This window comes from Pelodiscus sinensis, chromosome 15 (genome assembly GCF_052426305.1).
Source record: "Pelodiscus sinensis isolate ZL-2025 chromosome 15, ASM5242630v1, whole genome shotgun sequence".
NCBI lineage: Eukaryota > Metazoa > Chordata > Testudines > Trionychidae > Pelodiscus > Pelodiscus sinensis.
In genome coordinates, this window is record NC_143066.1 from 23,877,482 (window position 1) to 23,895,263 (window position 17,782).

General features: G+C 51.5%; 1 protein-coding gene and 1 long non-coding RNA gene across 9 annotated transcripts in view; one reads left to right on the forward strand and one right to left on the reverse strand.

Moving 5' to 3' along the window:
• The window catches only part of ACSM3 (acyl-CoA synthetase medium chain family member 3), a 52,306-nt gene that overhangs the window by 11,330 nt on the left and 23,194 nt on the right, over positions 1-17,782 (forward strand). For 6 of the 8 annotated variants that reach the window (XM_075899432.2, XM_075899430.2, XM_075899433.2 and 3 more), the window contains 3 exons: positions 3,754-4,037; positions 8,310-8,520; positions 17,053-17,260. In XM_075899432.2, coding sequence (XP_075755547.2) covers positions 3,816-4,037; positions 8,310-8,520; positions 17,053-17,260 — 641 coding nt within the window. In that variant the 5' untranslated portion in view covers positions 3,754-3,815. Of the gene's footprint in view, positions 1-413; positions 603-3,753; positions 4,038-8,309; positions 8,521-17,052; positions 17,261-17,782 lie in introns of all 8 variants that reach the window. The other 2 variants (XM_075899431.2, XM_089782307.1) reach the window with 2 other exon arrangements.
• Positions 891-9,579, reverse strand: LOC142818604 (uncharacterized). Its single transcript, XR_012896155.2, has 3 exons — positions 9,101-9,579; positions 2,383-2,497; positions 891-1,839 (listed from the first exon to the last, which is right to left on the reverse strand). It is a non-coding gene; the product is annotated as an uncharacterized LOC142818604 (long non-coding RNA).

Below are 17,782 nucleotides of genomic sequence, written 5' to 3' on the forward strand. Positions count from 1 at the left end.
AAGAGCGCGTCCACACAGCAGAAGCGCATCGAAAAAGCAATCTGCTTTTTCAAAAGAGAATGTCCACACTGATTAGGTCAGTGTATTAGCCAGGGCATTAGGTCAGCAGTTGTTTCCGGGTGCTGTTGCCTAAGGCTATCTGTGTCACGTGCTTAAAGGGACCACTGGACAGCTGTTTCTCAGGGTCTGCTGCATGCTTGCCTACTTCTATAAGGGACAGCAAAGCTTTAGTAGTGCGTGCTCTGGTTGCCCAGCTTTGTTGGATGCCACAACATTTTTTTTATATGGAGCCGGAGCTGCCCCTGGGCATGCAATGGCTCCACACTGCCATGCTTCAGTTTCTGACTCAGAACTCATCTCTGAGTCCCTCTGCCTGGATGCTGGAGCAATGCCCTTGTTCCCACACCACACAGTCACGAGATGATTCTGGAGGCTAGACACCAGTTCCGACTGGTGGGACTGGCTGGCGATGGAGCGGTGGGATGACCAGCAGTGGCTCAACAACTTCCTCATGCAGAAGGCCACCTTCTTGGAGCTTTCCTGGCTCGCCCCTGCCCTCCAGAGACTGGACACCCATCTGGAGCCACCATTCCCCTGGAGAAGTGAGTTGCTATTGCCATCTGGAAGCTTGCCACCCGACAGCAACCAGTCGATGGGCCACCAGTTCGGCATGGGGAAGTCCACTGTCGGGGTCCTCCTCATGGACATAAGGCATTCTCGGGCTGCAGTCCCTGGGGGGGGAGGAAGGGAGTCCTAGAAAAGGGAGACCCTCGGGAAAGTGGGGTGGAGGGAAGGCCAGTCTTCGGGGAGGTTGTGCTGTCCCGCCCTCACACGGACCTGCTTCTGGGTGGAAGCCTCGTAGGGGGTGGCTCCTAGTTTGTTTGAGGGGGGAGGGGGGAGGAGGGAGACAGGCTTCCTGACCCGCCTTGGGGGAGCGCAACATCCCTGAGGTGGTCGTGGCATGTTGTGTTCTCCACAACATAGTGGAGAGCAAAGAGGAAGCCTTCCTCCCGAGGTGGGGGGCAGAGGCCAGCCGGGAGGGAAGGGCCTTCGAACAGCCATGGACAGCTGCCATCTGTCAGGCCCATCAGTTGGGGGTGCGCATCCAGGAGGCCCTGAGGGAGAGTTTCTATGAAGGACCCCAGTCCCCCAGAGCCTCCCCAATGGGGGCCTGTGCCTTGCCCCCCTATACCTTTCCCACCACAAACCCTCTCTGCCCCCCTTCCTTGTACAATCAATAAAAACAACAGTTGTGAGTTGAACAACAAAAACTTAGTATATTTCTTTAACAAAAAGTAACTGGGGAGGAGGGGGACTGAGAAACTAGATGGGGGAGTGAGGAGGAGGTATCAGGGCTGCGAGTGGCATGTGGTGCAGCTGCAAGTGTGGCCTCAGGTCTGGGGACCTCGACGAACTTGGGGTTGGGTGGGGCCTGGGACAATGGGGGGGCAGGCAGGATGGGGGGGCTGGAGCGGGGTCAGGTCTGGCAGCGGGGGAAGGGGCAGGGGGAGTGGGAGTGGGGGGACATGGGAGTGGAAGAGGGGGGAGTGGGGGGAGCAGCAGGGGGGAAGGGCTAGAGGGAGGACAGGAGCCAGGGGTGCCATCACTTTCCAGATGGTGGTACACATGTTTTCACCCTGCTGCACAAGCTAGTCTCACATGCGATTGCACCACTCGGCATCATCCCATACATTTTGGCCAGAGTTTGTTGCATGTCACGCAGGACTGCAATGTGCTTTCTCATGAGGTACTCATGGACCCTCCAGCGCTTGCAGCTCCCCCGGTTTTGAGTGGCTGTCTGTAATGGCGTGGATTGCCCCTCAGCGACAGCTAGTCCAGCTGTGAAGGAAAAGAGGGAGAGGCGGTCAGTCATCCATGCAGACATTGTCCCTGAGGCTGTGCCCTCCTCTGTGAGCAGCGATCAACTGTCCCTGGAGCTGGGGACGGTGATGTCCCAAGAGCAAGGCCATGTGTGGGCTGCACAGCAGGCTCTGGCTCACAGTAGACCCAAGGTGCCTAGGGGACCATGCTTCCCCCTTCCCCACCCCCCATGGACAAGCATGCCAGAGAAGTGTCTGGCCACAGTGGGATCCCATGTGCGGGAGAGGGGCCTGGAGTGGCCTGGCCCTCCCTGGGGCCCACACACAGACCTGCACCTGGCAGCACCTCCCAGGGGTTTGACATGTGTGGGGCCTACAGCAGCCTGTGTGTGCTCTGGGGCTGGCACCAGAGACCACATGGTGCACACTGCTGCTGCATATGCTTGCACATGCACGGACAGCAGCACGGTCTCCAGGCCGAGCATGCTGAGCCACGATTGCACTCCATCTTCTCTGAGCCCACTTCCCCCAACTGTGTGTGTGACAAATTGAGAGCACTTACCTGATGATCCCTCCCTAGCATCAGATGATGCCTGGGAGATCCCAGGGCCTGCCGCTGCCAGTATCCTCCTCCTTCTGCAGCTGGTGTTCCTCGTCGTTGTCCAACTTGATTCCTGCTTTGATGATCAATGCAGAATATTGGTTTAGGAGACTTATCCCCTTAAACCCTGACATACTTTGTAAACGAAACTAGTGAGGTAGGAGGTGGCAGTTATTAGGGACAGCTGGAATGTGTCATTGATGCTCTTCAGTACTATTTGTTTTCTGGTTTGAGTTAAGCAGAACAGTTACAGTAAAGTTGTTCCAATCATATTATGCATTTGTAACAATATTTTAAATACAGGCAGTCCTCGACTTACGCGGATCCGACTTATGTCGGATCCGCACTTATGAACGGGGCTTTCTCGCCCCGGAGGTCGAGGTGGCGGATTGCTGCCTGCGAGCTCCGGGGCGAGAAAGCCCCGTTCGTAAGCTGCTCCCGGTGTCCCTGGTCTGCTGGAGACCGTCCCCAGCAGACCAGGGGCACCGGGACTGAAGCCGCAGCAGTGGCGGGTTCCCAGGCTTCTGAGGCTTTGCCAGAGCAAAGCCTCAGAGGCGCGGCACCCCGCTGCCGCTGAGGCTCTGCTCCCCGTGTCCCTGGTCTGCTGGGGGGGGAGGGCGCAGCTAGTGTGCCCCCCCCCAGCAGACCAGGCTTTTGTTGTGGACCCTGGGGCAGAGCAGCTGGGGCGCTGCCGATTGGTCCTGCAGCGCCGCTCTGGGCGCTACTGGACCAACCTGGCAGCACCCCAGATGCTCTGCCCCAGGTCCTGATTCAGCCGCTGCTGGTCAGTTTCAACAGCGGCTGAATCAGGACGCCTGGGGCAGAGCAGCTGGGGTGCTGCTGGGTTGGTCCAGTAGCACCGAGGAGCGGTGCTACTGGAGCAACCCAGCAGCACCCCAGCTGCTCTGTCCCAGGCGTCCCCAAGTCAGCCGTTGCTGAAACTGACCAGCGCTGACTACAGGAAGCCTGAGGCACAGTTGCTCTGCCCCGGGCTTCCTGGAATCAGTGGCTGATCAGTTTCAGCAGCAGCTGACTTGGGGTTCTTAAGTTGAATCTGTATGTAAGTCAGAACTGGCGGTCAGTTTCAGCAGCGGCTGAATCTGGACGCCAGTTCCGACTTACATACAGATTCAACTTAAGACCAAACCTACAGTCCCTATCTTGTACGTAACCCGGGGACTGCCTGTAGTTCAAAATAAGGGTCACATGATCATTCAGGGTATTTTAATTTGGATTACACAGTTCATTTATTTCATAGCTTTCATATCAGGACATTTAGTTCTATTTTGAAACCACATGGCAATTGTTTATTTTGTGTGTATTTTGATATAGTTTTTCAGATAGATGGTGCACAAAGACCATCCTGAATAAAGAATAAACTGAAAGGACCCATTATGGCTTGTGCTGTCGTACAGATTTTACTGAAAAGCCAAAGTTCTACATTCCTGTGGAGCCCCTTGACTGCATCTTTCCGATTCTCTAAAAAAGGCTACCGAGTATTGGCTCCTCAGAATTTTTCAGACTATGAATCCTTAAAACAACAATACAAACCAGAGGTGCCAGAGTACTTCAATTTCGCAAAGGATGTGATGGACAAATGGACTGAAATGGAAAAGGTAATATTTTTTAACTTCGTTATGCTAAAAAGTCTGTAACAAAACATTTTTTTTTGAAAAACAAGTGGTCTTGTAACACCTTAGGGACTAACAATATATATATATACAGGCAGTCCCCGGGTTACGTACAAGATAGGGACTGTAGGTTTGTTCTTAAGTTGAATCTGTATGTAAGTCGGAACTGGCGTCCAGATTCAGCCGCTGCTGAAACTGACCGCCAGTTCTGACTTACATACAGAATCAACTTAAGAACCCCAGGCGTCCCCAAGTCAGCTGCTGCTGAAAGTGATCAGCAGCTGATTCCAGGAAGCCCGGGGCAGAGCAACTCTGCCTCGGGCTTCCTGTAGTCAGCTGCTGATCACTTTCAGCAGAAGCTGACTTGCTGACGCCTGGGACAGAGCAGCTGGGGTGCTGCTGGGTTGCTCCATTAGCGCCGCTCGTCGGCGCTACTGGACCAACCCAGCAGCACCCCATCTGCTCTGCCCCAGGCGTCCTGATTCAGCCGCTGCTGAAACTGACCAGCAGCAGCTGAATCAGGACGCCTGGGGCAGAGCAGCTGGGGTGCTGCCGGGTTGGTCCAGTAGCGCCCAGAGCGGCGCTGCGGGACAAACCGGCAGCACCCCAGCTGCTCTGCCACAGGCATCTGGAGAAAAGCCTAGTCTGCTGGGGGGGGGGGCGTACTAGCTGCGCTCCCCCCACCCCAGCAGACCAGGAAGACGCGGGTGGCGGACCGAGACGCACCGCGGTCCTGCCACCTGGGTCCTCCGCGGCTTTGCTCCCCGTCTCCCTGGTCTGCCAGCAGCGGGACAGCCGCGGGGCGTCTGGGCTGTCCCGCTGCCGGCTTCCCCGCTGCCGGCTTCCCCGAGGCTTTGCAAAGCCGCAGGGGGGCTCGGGCAGCAAGGGAGGGTTCGGGGGGGGGGCTCGGGCAGCCCAGGCGCGCCTGGGCTGCTATGCTGCCGGCTTCCCCGAGCCTTTGCAAAGCCGCGGGGGGGGGGGGGGGCTCAGGCAGCGAGGCAGCCCAGGCGTGCCTGGGATGCCTCGCTGCCCGAGCCCCCCCGTGGCTTTGCTCCGCGTCTTCCTGGTCTGCAGACCAGGGAGACGCAGAGAAAGCCCCGGAGTACACGGCCGGCAGGACCGCGAGGTCCCGCAGTCCGTGTCCTCCGGGGCAGCCCCGTTCATAACTGCGGATCCGACATAAGTCGGATCCGTGTAAGTCGGGGACTGCCTGTATATAGTATCATGAGCTTTTGTGGGTGCTACAGGACCATTATTTTTTAGATTTTCCTTATGCTAAGATTTTTATGTAGGGTATCAGAGGAAAAACATGGTTGGCAGAAACAAGTGATATACCTTCTGGCTACAGAGTGGGAACCCTCCCATTTCAGAGAGGCACTGCAGTTGGTATACTGGACCAACAGCCAGGAATTCCCAAGTTCTAAAACTTCCACAGCTTTTGGGACCACTCCCGTAATTCTTGATTACTTAATAGCCGTGCTGAGTCCAGAGAGACAGCATGAGTAACAGAGGGAAGAGGGTCTTGTGATTGAGGCTTAACAAATCTAAGCTTGTCACTATCTTCCTGGGTGAGTTTGGGTAAATCACTGAGGGCATGTCCTCACAGCACTGTGCTGGCACAGCTGCAGTGCTATAGCACTTAATGAAGATGATTCCTACACCAGTAGAAGAGATTTTCCTGTTGGTGTAGGCACTTCACTCTCTAAGAGGTGGTAGCTATATTGATGGGAGAAGTCCTCCTATTTACATCACTATGGGATAGATTGGTATGACTGAGTCACTCGGGAGGGGGGGGGTGTATTTTCCTCACCGCAGGCAACATATTTACACTGATATAAATTGGGAGTGTAGACCAAGTCCTAATCTCTCTGTGCCTCAATCTTCATCTGTAAATTTCACTTCTTATTGTTAATCTATTTTGTCTACTTAGAATGTAAACTCTTCAAATCAGGGATTATCTCTCGGTATCTCTACAACACTTAGCATAGAAGGACCTCAGTTTTGATTGGGAGCATGACTATAATACAAATGATAGTAACTAGGGGTATATCTACACTACCCTCCTAGTTCGAACTAGGAGGGTAATGTAGGCATACCGCACTTGCAAATAAAGCCCGGGATTTGAATTTCCCGGGCTTCATTTGCATAAGCGGGGAGCCGCCATTTTTAAAACCCCGCTGGTTCGAACCCCGTGCAGCGCGGCTACACGGGGCACGAACTAGGTAGTTCAAACTAGGCTTCCTAGTTCGAACTACCTAGTTCGTGCCCCGTGTAGCCGCGCTGCACGGGGTTCGAACCAGCGGGGTTTTAAAAATGGCGGCTCCCCGCTTATGCAAATGAAGCCCGGGAATTTCAAATCCCGGGCTTCATTTGCAAGTGCGGTGTGCCTACATTACCCCGCTAGTTCGAACTAGCGGGGTAGTGTAGACATACCCTAGGGGGCTGTGTCCCATGCTCGCTACACTCGCTAACCCACCTCTCTCTGGGGTATGTGTCTGGCTGGGCAGAGGATGCAGGAGTGGGCTGGGGGCAGGGTGTCTGGCCGGGGGGAGGAGAAAAGCAAGAGAGGAGGCAGGAGCAGGCTGGAGGTAAGTGTCTGGCCTGAGGGCGGGGAGAGGACAGGAGCAGGCTGGGTGTATGGGGTCTCGGTGGAAGGGTGGAGTGAGAGGGCTGAGGGTGCATTTTCTAGGTGGAGAGAGTGTGTGAGGGGGCTAGGGTGCAAAGTCTTGGCAAGGTGGTGAGTGAGTGAGCAGTAGGTGCAGGGTCTCGGTCGAGGGTGTGCGTGACAGGGGAGGGTGGAGGCCTCGCATTTTCCACTCCCCCCCTCCAGAGGGTGGAGGCCTCATAGGTCATGGCTTCCACCTCACTGGGAGAGGGAAGGCTACACGGCTCATGGCTTCTGCCCCTCCCCTGGAGCACTGGGGATGGGAGTCGGGGGAAGCCACGCGTCTAGTGGCTTATGCTCCCATGGAGCACCAAGGAAGGAGAAGCCACGCAGCTCTTGCCCTGCTGGAGCACTAGGGAGAAAGGAGGGGTGGAGGAGCAGCGGGATGCAGAGTGACGTGATGACATTATTCTGACATCCCACAATAAATTTATATATATATATACACAGAGAGAGAGAGGGAGAGAGAGAGAGAAGTAGAGTTGCAGGATAAGACCCATAGACAAATTCCAAATTCTCTGTGTGTCAGTCTTTCTGTCTGAAAAATGAGAGTGGTAAAAGAATAATCACTTTAACATAATATAATGTTATAATTCTTGGGCAGTAAAAACAACTTTTTGCAGGATGCAAGCAAAATCTTTGAAAAATCAGCATCAGAAAGAAGAGCTAAGGAAAGAGGAGCAAGATTTCTCCTTAAAATGCACCAATAAAAATCTATTCACCTTGTTAGCAATGCCTAAAGATCACAGCAGGACACTAGACAGGACCTGTACTCTACTCATAAATAACACTTAGTCCTTCAACAAGTTTTAGCCAAGGATTTCAGTGCACCTAACAAGCATCGGTTAATTTAGCCACATAACACCTAATGCACAATAATCTCTGCTGACAAACGGAGAATCAGACTCAGAATGACTTAGGTCTGCATTTTCACAGGGAGCTTTTGATTTAGACTTTTGGACTTTTAATCTAATTTTAGGAAGTGCTGGCCACCTCCTACTGCAGTTGAAGTATGAGCTTGTGGGTTCTCCTGCCATCTGAAACCCAGGTTCTAGGTATTTATCTGGGTACAAACCTACAGACATGGAGGCATCCAATATTACAGGCCACTTTGAAAAATGTAAACATAGCCAGAGTCATAGTGACCCTTAGGTTTCTGTGCTAGCCACTGTGCAGTGTTTTTTCATTATCTAATGTGTTAGTCTCAGGAAAGGGATTTGACATTTTTAGACCATTCTAAATCTAGTGTGAAATCTCAGTTCCGTCGACGTCAAAGGAAAATTCTACAGATTTCAGTGGGGCCAGGATTTCCTTCTTTCTGTATAAAGAATGAACATTCTTCTGTCTTGGAAAGTTGGATTTGGGGGATGGTTATATGCAGGGCTCGACAATTAGTATAATCTACTCACCCGTGGCGAGTAGATTACAAGCCGGCACAGCTGCGCAGTGCGGTAAGCGCATGTGCAGCGTGATCTGCACATGCGCAGCATGCCAAACCGTGTAGCTGGCGAGTGGGGCTCGCTGCCTCTTGGCGAGCCCTGGTTATATGCATATCAAACTAAGCAGTTACAATGTGCCATATTGTTCATTAGGAAGGGAAGAGGCCTGCAAGGACAGCCCTGTGGTGGGTAAACGATAAAGGCAATGAGGTGAGATGGAACTTTGAGGAGCTTGGATTCTACTCCAGAAAAGTGGCCAATGTACTCTCTGAGGTATGTGGTCTGCAGAAAGGAGACAGAATTATGCTGATTCTACCACGGATACCAGAATGGTGGCTAATAAATGTGGCTTGTATGCGCACAGGTTAGTATAACTGAAATTATGAAATCATCAATAATTAGTATGTAATGAGCTCAGAACTACAAATACCTTCATAATGAGAAACATAAATGCTGTACCACTAACGTATTTTTGTAATATCAAGATCTGTCTTAATTTGTATTATTGGATTTTTCAGGCAAACTTCTGCCATTAACAAAAACCTACTGCCTCGTGCCTATATCACTGTGTTCTTCTTCGGGGATGTCCCTGCGGGTGCTCCACTATGGGTGCTGGGCTTGCCCTGGCGCCGCAGACGGAAGCTTGAGAGGAGCAGTGCTCGGCCGGACCGCGTATGTGCCGCGGGCTGGCGGCTTTCGCGCTCTTTTCTGTCTCGCGCGGTCCGGCCCCCCGCCAGTTCCTCTTCACTGTCTCAGGCTGCAGACACTTGGAACCGCGCTCCTTACCTCATTGACTGAACTATACTCCTTCTAATTCCCTCTTGTACATACAATCCTATTTCCTTCTTTTCCCTTGTTTTTTCTCCTTTTTTTTTTAAAAAAAAAATAGAGAGAGAAAGACAGAACTATCGGGAGTAAGAACAGAAACCGCATACCACTCTTACCTCCCGCCTCTCAGCTGTTCTCCCGTAAACTCCGTTGTACATAGTTGCGTTCATTTAAAAAAAAAAAGTAAAAAGAGAAAAGGAATGAAGACAACAGAACAGAGACATTATCACCAAGTTACTAACATTTGAATAACTAGCTGTCTCTCTGCTACTCCAAAAAAAAAAATACTGCCTCAGGCTGCTGGCAAAATGTCTGCGACTGGCTTTAAAAAATGCGGCTGGGGGAATCTCACATCCCCCAGAAGTGTACCCATTGTTCAAGACTCACCTCCAGGGCTAGAAAAGATAGAGAGAGGCGCCTTTGCATGCTCCTCTTTGACAAAGCCCTGCAACCACAGCAAGCTGACTCTGATCAGCAGCCACTCAAACACCGGGCTTCCTCCCCCACTACGGGACTCCAAAGGAAGGCAAGGCTGTCCCCAGTGAGATCCCTGCCAGCTGCCTTTAATGGCAGGAAAAACCAGGCAGACACACCTGGGACGTCTGGCAATGTAAAGCCACGTCCCCCTGCTTCAGCGGCTCTGAAGCCTAAGCGGCCATGGGAGGCTTCCCAAACGCCGGCTCCCCAGACAGCACCAGCTCAGCCGCTTCTCTTCACTCCAGCACAGAGCGCTGAGCCGGCTCCAAGAGCAGCCTTGGATCCAACCATCACGGCACCGGCTCCAGCACCGCCTCTGAGTTACCACGCAGTGCCGGATTACACGGCGCCGACCCGCGCTGCTGCCGGCGCGGCGCTGATTGCTCCTGCCCTTGAGCTGCCAGAGCAGAGCAATCCAGCGGCTAGCACTTCAGCACATGCCGCCAGACAACCACCGCAGAACCCTGCTCCTCTCCTATCTCTGCGCCGCAGCTGCTCTCGCTCCCGCCTCCTCTCCCTGGCACCGTCCTCTCCTCTGCCAGCACTGAGATCTCCACGCCGGTCCACTTACTGGCATGGGTGTCCCCATGCCTCCTCCAGACTGCCTTCTCCATTTCTAGCTGCTGCATCTTCTCATCGCAGGCACTACTACAGGCAGCTCTCTGCTTCTCCTGCTTCTTCCAGGGCATCACATCTCCGCTCCTGTTCACCCTGCTCCCCGTACCACTATCGATATTGCAGCCGCTCTAACTACCATGATGACCGTTCACCGCGACATGGCATATACCATCGCGGCGACCACTACTCCCGAGATTCATGCAGCGGGTATTCTTGCCGATCACGATCCGCCTTTGACTACGCTTCACGCAGGCGCTCTCCAACTCCGGCTCCCCTTACTCCTCCGCACCATTCACCATCACCATCCCACCATCTATCAGAGCTGGAACATACCCCCTTCGCGGACCAACATTCGGGACTTCCATCTCAGACCCGTCCCCGCCAGATGAGGCAGTCATGCTGGGTGACAGCTCTCCACCAGATGACCTCCGTCAGTTCCAAGAGTTGTTTAAGCGAGTAGCTATCACACAAGAGATCCCGCTGCAGGAACTCAAAGACGAGCAACACAAGCTTTTCTCGAATCTCCAATCGCAGCATAGGTCACATCTGGCCATTCCTCTTGACGAAGGCATCCTGGAACTGGCTGATGAAGTGTGGCATGCTCCAGCGTCGGCTCTTCCGACCAACAAACGGTCCAATAGGAAATATTTTGTACCACCGAAGGGCATGGAATTCCTCTTTGCCCATCCACAGGCTAACTCCTTAGTAGTCGACGCAGTTCAACAGAGGTCTAGAGCCCCACACCTCAAACAACAGGGCTCCGACAGGGACGTAAAGAGACTTGACCTCCTGGGCAGGAAGGTCTACACTTCAGCAACGCTACTCCTTAGAATCGCCAATTACTTGGCGCATCTCTCCAATCACATCTTTGATACATTTTCACGCCTCACCCCCCTCATGGATCATCTCCCTGATTCTAAGAAATCGATCCTGAGGTCAGTAATCCAAGAGGGCTACACATCAAGTGAAAACGTCCCTCCAAATAGCCATGGACGTCGCTGATACCGCTGCTTGTTCCACTGCTACTGCCATCGTTATGCGCAGAGCTTCATTCCTTCAAATGGCAGGTGTTCCAAAGGAACTACAGGCCAAAGTCGAGAACTTACCCTTCGACAAGGATAAGCTCTTTGCAGAGACCACGGACTCAATCTTACACTACTCTAAAGACTCCCGAACAACCTTGCGAACTCTGGGGAAGTACACGCCCCCCCTTTAAGAAATGCCAGTACTCACCATACCAGCGCAGATATGACTACTCCTAAATCAGACATCAGTGGCAGCAACACCACCAGCAACAGAGGCCCTTCGACAACCAATGCTCTCGCCAGAGGCCTCAGCAACACTGAAACCCAAATGGCAGGACGAACATGCCTCCCAACAACAAGCAACAGGTTTGGTCAGGGGCGAGCAGACAGTCACAGGCAGCATCACAAATCGTACGACCCAGCTCTTTCACCACCGGCTGAGGCCCTTTCTACATCAATGGGTAAAAATCACTACGGACAGATGGGTCCTCGAGATTGTTCAATCTGGCTAGCCTATCCCTTTCATAGCCATCCCATCAACCACACCTCCCACTCCGTCGCTCTTCAGGGACCCCTCTCACGAGACCCTCCTCTGACTAGAAGTTGACTGCCTTCTCTCTCTGGGTGACATAGAGCCAGTCCCAAAGGATTTCAGGAACAGGGGCTTTTACTCGCATTATTTTCTCACCCAGAAGAGGTCCGGAGGTTGGCGCCCCATCCTAGATCTCCGCCGTTTGAACAAATATCTCAAGAAACAACGATTCAAAACGACGACTTTAGCTGCCATAAACCCTGCGCTAGATCCACAGGACTGGTTTGCTGCCCTCAACCTCCAGGACGCCTATTTCCACGTCCCTATCAATCCAGCTCACACGAGGTTCTTGCGCTTCGTCGTGGCAAAAGACCACTTTCAATACAAGGTCCTCCCCTTCAGGCTATCGTCAGCCCCCAGGATGTTTTCAAAGGTTTTATCCGTGGTCACGGCCTTCCTCCGATGCCAAGGGGTACTCATCTTCCCTTACCTGGATGATTGCCTATTCAAGGGCCCTTCTGCACACGAGGTCTCCCAGATGGTTCACCTCATGAGGCAAGTCTTTCAGTCGCTTGGACTCCTCCTCAATGAGCAAAACTCCGTTTTGTGCCCCACTCAGAACATCGAGTTCATTGGGGCCCGTCTGGACTCACTTGCTGGCAGAGCATTCCTACCCTTATAGAGGTTTCAAGTCTTCCAAGACCTCATTCATACCATCACAGTCAGCCCTACCATTCCACTCATCACATGCCTCAGACTGATGGGCCATATGGCCACCACAACATATGTGGTGAAATACGCCAGACTACATCTGTGCACCCTTCAGTACTGGCTGACTCTCGTATACGACCACAGCAGATACGATCTCCACAGGCCGGTAACGCCGCTACCTGGTGTTCTCCAATCACTCCTATGGTGGACCAGCCACACAAACCTACTGTCAGGTATACCTTTACATCGGCAGGAGCCACTCCACCAAATCACAACGGATGCCTCCCTACTAGGCTGGGGGGGCTCACATGGGCTCCCTCTAAAGTCCAAGGCCAATGGTCCCCACAAGAAGCACGGCTACACATAAACCTTCTAGAGCTACGCGCCATTTTCAACACATGCAAATCCTTCCTCATCTACATTCGAAACACCACGGTGAGGATACTCACGGACAACATCACAGCCATGTATTACTTGAATCGCCAAGGCGGCGCTCGCTCCCGTTCTCTATGCACGGAAGTCATCTGCTTTTGGAACTGGTGCATTCGCCACGGAATAACACCTACGACATCCTACTTACCTGGCACCACAAACGTGATGGCAGATTTCCTGAGCAGACACTTCCATGTGAAGCACGAATCGGAAATGCACGATGGCGTCCTTGCGAGATCTTCTAACGTTGGGGTACTCCCTGAGTGGACCTCTTTGCAACTCCCGCAAATACAAAATGCCATAAGAACTGCATCAGAGTGGGCTTAGGCCGCGCATCCCTGGGAGATGCCTTCCTTACGACTTGGCGCGGACCCCTCCTCTATGCATTCCCCCCCATACCTCTGATCCCCAAAGTCCTTCAGAAGCTGAAGGCGGACAGGGCAACGCTAATCCTCATAGCTCCAGACTGGCCTCGCCAGCACTGGTTTCCCTTCCTCCACCATCTCTCCGTGCGGACACCGATCCGCCTTCCGCCTCTCCACAGTCTCCTCACACAAGACCGAGGATGCCTGAAACACCCGCAGATACAAATGCTGAACCTAACAGCATGGTTCCTAACTGGCTGACCCCATTTGAATCCCTCTGCTCTGTTCCAGTCCAGCACGTCCTAGTACACAGTAGACGACAAACCACGAGGAAAACTTACCTTCACAAGTGGCACAGATTCTTCACCTAGTGTACCTCAAACCACCACGATCCGACACGTCCATCGATCCCCTCCGTCCTGGACTACACGTTGCACCTAAAGAACAAAGGCCTCGCGTTAGCCTCCACCAGGGTGCACCTCGCAGCAATTTCAGCATTCACATCACCGATAGATGGCGTTTCTGTCTTCGCCCATCCTACTACTAAGAGATTTCTCAAGGGCCTTACCAACATGGCCCCACCGCACGACCCAGTCCCACCGGTGTGGAGCCTGGATGTAGTCCTTGACGCCCTAATGAGGCTGCCGTTCGAGCCTCTGGCGACTGTATCCTTGCATTTCCTCACTTTGAAAACCGTTTTCCTGCTTGCCATAACATCGGCACGCAGGGTGAGCGAGCTTTCCGCCATGATGGCCACGCCACCGTATACAATTTTCTGTAAGGATGGAGTAGTCTTGAGACTACACCCAAGATTCATACCCAAAATCATCTCATATTTCCATGTCAACGAACCAGTGATCCTGCCAACCTTTTTCCCGAAGCCCCACGCCTCACCACAAAAAGCGGCCCTACATTCCTTGGACACCTGCAGGGCCTTAGCATTCTACATAGATCACACTAAACCTTTCAGGCGTACGGACCACTTATTCGTCTCCTCGGCACAGAGGTCAAAGGGTCAACGCCTGTCTTCCCAGAGGATTTCTTGTAACCTCATACATAATGCAATCGTACACAGTGAAAGGCTTACCCCTTCCATCCCAAACACGCGCCCACTCCACTAGAGCCGTGGCCACATCTACAGCGTTTCATAGAGGGGTATCTCTGAAGGACATCTTCAGGACGGTGACCTGGTCCTCACATGAGACCTTCGCCAAACACTATTCTATTTCTCTAATCACTCGTTCAGATGGGGCAGTGGCGACTGCAGTGCTCTCCACAGTGGATAAATAGGGACTCCTTGCCCTCCTTCCGTTCTGGCGACTACTGCTACGCAGTCACCCATAGTGGAGCACCCGCGGGGACATCCCCGAAGAAGAAAGTGACGTTACTCACCTTCGGTGCAGTAACTGTCGTTCTTTGAGGTGGTGTCCCCGCGGGTGCTCCACTACCCATCCTCTTCCCCGTTTTGGAGTCCTTTTTCTCTGCTCTTGTCTCTTACAGACTCTGAGGTGGTCTCGAGGAACTGGTGGGGGGCTGGACCACGCGAGACAGAAAAGAGCACGAAAGCCGCGAGCCCGTGGCACATGCGCAGTCCAGCCGAACACTGCTCATCACAAGCTTCCGTCTGCAGCTCCGGGGCAAGCCCAGCACCCACAGTGGAGCACCCGCGGGGACACCACCTCGAAGAACGACAGTTACTGCACTGAAAGGTGAGTAACTTCGCTCTCTTCCATCGCACATGATAAACTGCACATGTCCCCAAATGCCTGCTTGTGAACTTACCTGTTTTTGCCAATGGGATGTGTTAAATATTTAGGCTTTTCTGTCTGAATATTTAATAAAACACAAAGTATCTCAATGCCTCATGGCCATTAATAACTTTTTCTCAGCAACGCCTCCATGAGGTACAGAAGTATTATCCATATTTTACAGGTGGGGACCCGAGGAACAGAGTTTAGTTATTTCAATGGGAGGCATGGGTAGTCAGAAAATCAGACCATGAGTGGGTTGCATAAGCTCACAGAGGAAATCTGTGGTAAAACTGAGACTTGGATTCCTGACAAGTCTGTCCTCCTTTTCTAGTATAACCAATTGTACATCTAATACTCTGTATCTCTATATATGAGCATATAGACCAAGGTTGGGCTGATTCAGGCCCGGGGGCTGGATCCAGCCCACCAAGCATTTCTCTCCAGCTTGTCCAGCTGATTAGCAGACCTTGCATACTTACAGCTGGCAATGTGTGTTCAGCTTTTCCTCCTCCCACCTTGCTCTGTCCTGCAGCTGAGCTGCTTCCAGGATTCTCTTGATAGCTGTGCAGGAGGGTGGGAGTGAAGGGGAGAGGGGCATGTTGAAATCAGGGTGTTCCACTGCTTCTGTACCTCATGTCACCTGGGCTACTCCAGTCTGAAATGTGTGACTCAGAGAAGTGCAGAATGGGGGTGGAGGGATACAACAAAGCAGGACAGATTTCCCTTAAAAGAGACAGAATGAGGCTTCTTTCAGAAACTTAGCCAGCACACACACTCTGTGTCACTAATGCACACACCCAGTCAGTGCCACATTGTGTCTGTGCCACACACACACAATCACTTCAATATACATTCTGCCACACACACTCTCCCAGTCTCTGTGCTGCAAACACTCAGTCTGTCACAAAGTCACTCTCTCACACACGAAGTGTCTCTGGGTATGTCTACACTACCACCCTAGTTCGAACTAGGGTGGTTAATGTAGTCAATCGTAGTCAAGCGGCTACATGCGGGCACGGAGTCCGAACCGGGGATTTAAAATGGCAGCGCCTGACAAGATGCAAGTGAAGCCCGGGATATTTAAATCTCGGGCTTCATTTGCAACTTCAATTGCCTACATTAACCACTCTAGTTCGAACTAGGGTGGTAGTGTAGACATACCCTCTCTCTCTCACAGATACTCTCTCTGTAGCCCCATCTCCATCCCTTCTACCTGAGGCCCCACCCCTTCCGGGAGGCCTGGAGCCAACCTGCATTCAGATACCAAAATTTGTGAAGTGGTCCCCCTGCCAAAATTATTGCCTGCCCTTAATATAAACACAGGCTACTTGTAGAATAGTGTCTTTTACATAGGGGTTGAAGTTTTCTGTATGTTGTTAATTGGCTCATATAGTAAAACATGTGAGATACATAATGAAGAATGAGAATGGAAGGAAGAAATAGTTTGAAGGAAGAAAGTACAGCTACTAAACTCGTAAGTGACATAACCTATTTACCCTTATAAATGAATATTTAACCCATTGTTCTTATAAGTATACCACTTCCATGTGAGGGAAATCTTTTTATTGCTGGTTTCTCTTATCCTACTACACTAAAGACATTTTGTAGCATAGTACTTGCTAATTACTATTAAGCCTAATTTATAATTCACTCTGTGTAAAAGCAATATATGTACAAACACAGGGCCAAATTCTATTCACTCACACATATATCCTCTGATGCTAGGAGATCTACTAATAGGCTATGTCTACACTACGAGTTTTCTTGGCAAAAAATATGCTAATGAGGGACTCATTTGCATGAGTCGTGATCTCATTTGCATATTTGCTGCCAATCCGTTTTTGTGCTGGGGTTTTTGCACAAAAATAAAAAGTGTGGACATATTATTTTTACGTAAAACCCCCTTTAGCCGCAATAAATGCAGAAAAAGGGGGTTTTGCATAAAAAGAAAATGTCCATACTGCTTGTTTTTGGGCAAAAACGGATCGGCAGAAAATATGCAAATGAGATCACAACTCATGCAAATGAGTCCCTCATTAGCATATTTTTTGCTGAGAAAACTCGTAGTGTAGATGTAGCCATAGTGAGGTGGGGAGAATTTAGTTAATAGATTTGTACAATTCTGTTACCAAATTCTAAACTTGGCTCCTCCTTTAGGAACTATTCTTATTCCTGGGACAACACAGTTGACAGCAAAAGATATGCTACATAGACTACAAACATCAAAGGCAAAGTGTCTTATCACTGATGATGTTCTGGCACCAGCTGTAGATTCCATTATGTCTGAATGCCAGTCTTTGAAATTCAAGCTAATTGTGTCCGAGGATCACAGGGAAGGATGGCTGAACTTTAAAGACCTATTTATGTGAGTAGCTGCCATCATCAAAGTGCTGCAGTAACATGAAAGAAAAGCCTGGTGGTTGTATTGTTATTAATGTAGAGTATGGTGAAACATTTCCACCTGTTTAGAAGAGAAAAATGAAAATTGGAAAAAAATACCAATAAGCACACAGTTCTATTCTGTTTCTGTTAGGATCCAAAAACAGGCCAGTACCTGTTTTGTTTGTATGATGTACAAATTAGTATTTAACCACAAAATATATGTTCAGGCAACATTTTCTGAGGGTTTGAGCACCCTTTATGGAGGATGTACAGGCAGTCCCCGACTTACGCGGATCCGACTTACGTCAGATCCGCACTTACGAACGGAGCTTTCTCGCCCCGGAAGTCGGGGCGAGAAAGCCCCGTTCGTAAGCTGCTCCGGTGCCCCTGGTCTGCTGGAGACCGTCTCCAGCAGACCAGGGGCACCGGGCGGGTTCCCGCGCCTCTGAGGCTTTGCTCTGGCAAAGCCTCAGAGGCGAGGGACCGCCCCGCGGCTGCGGCTTCA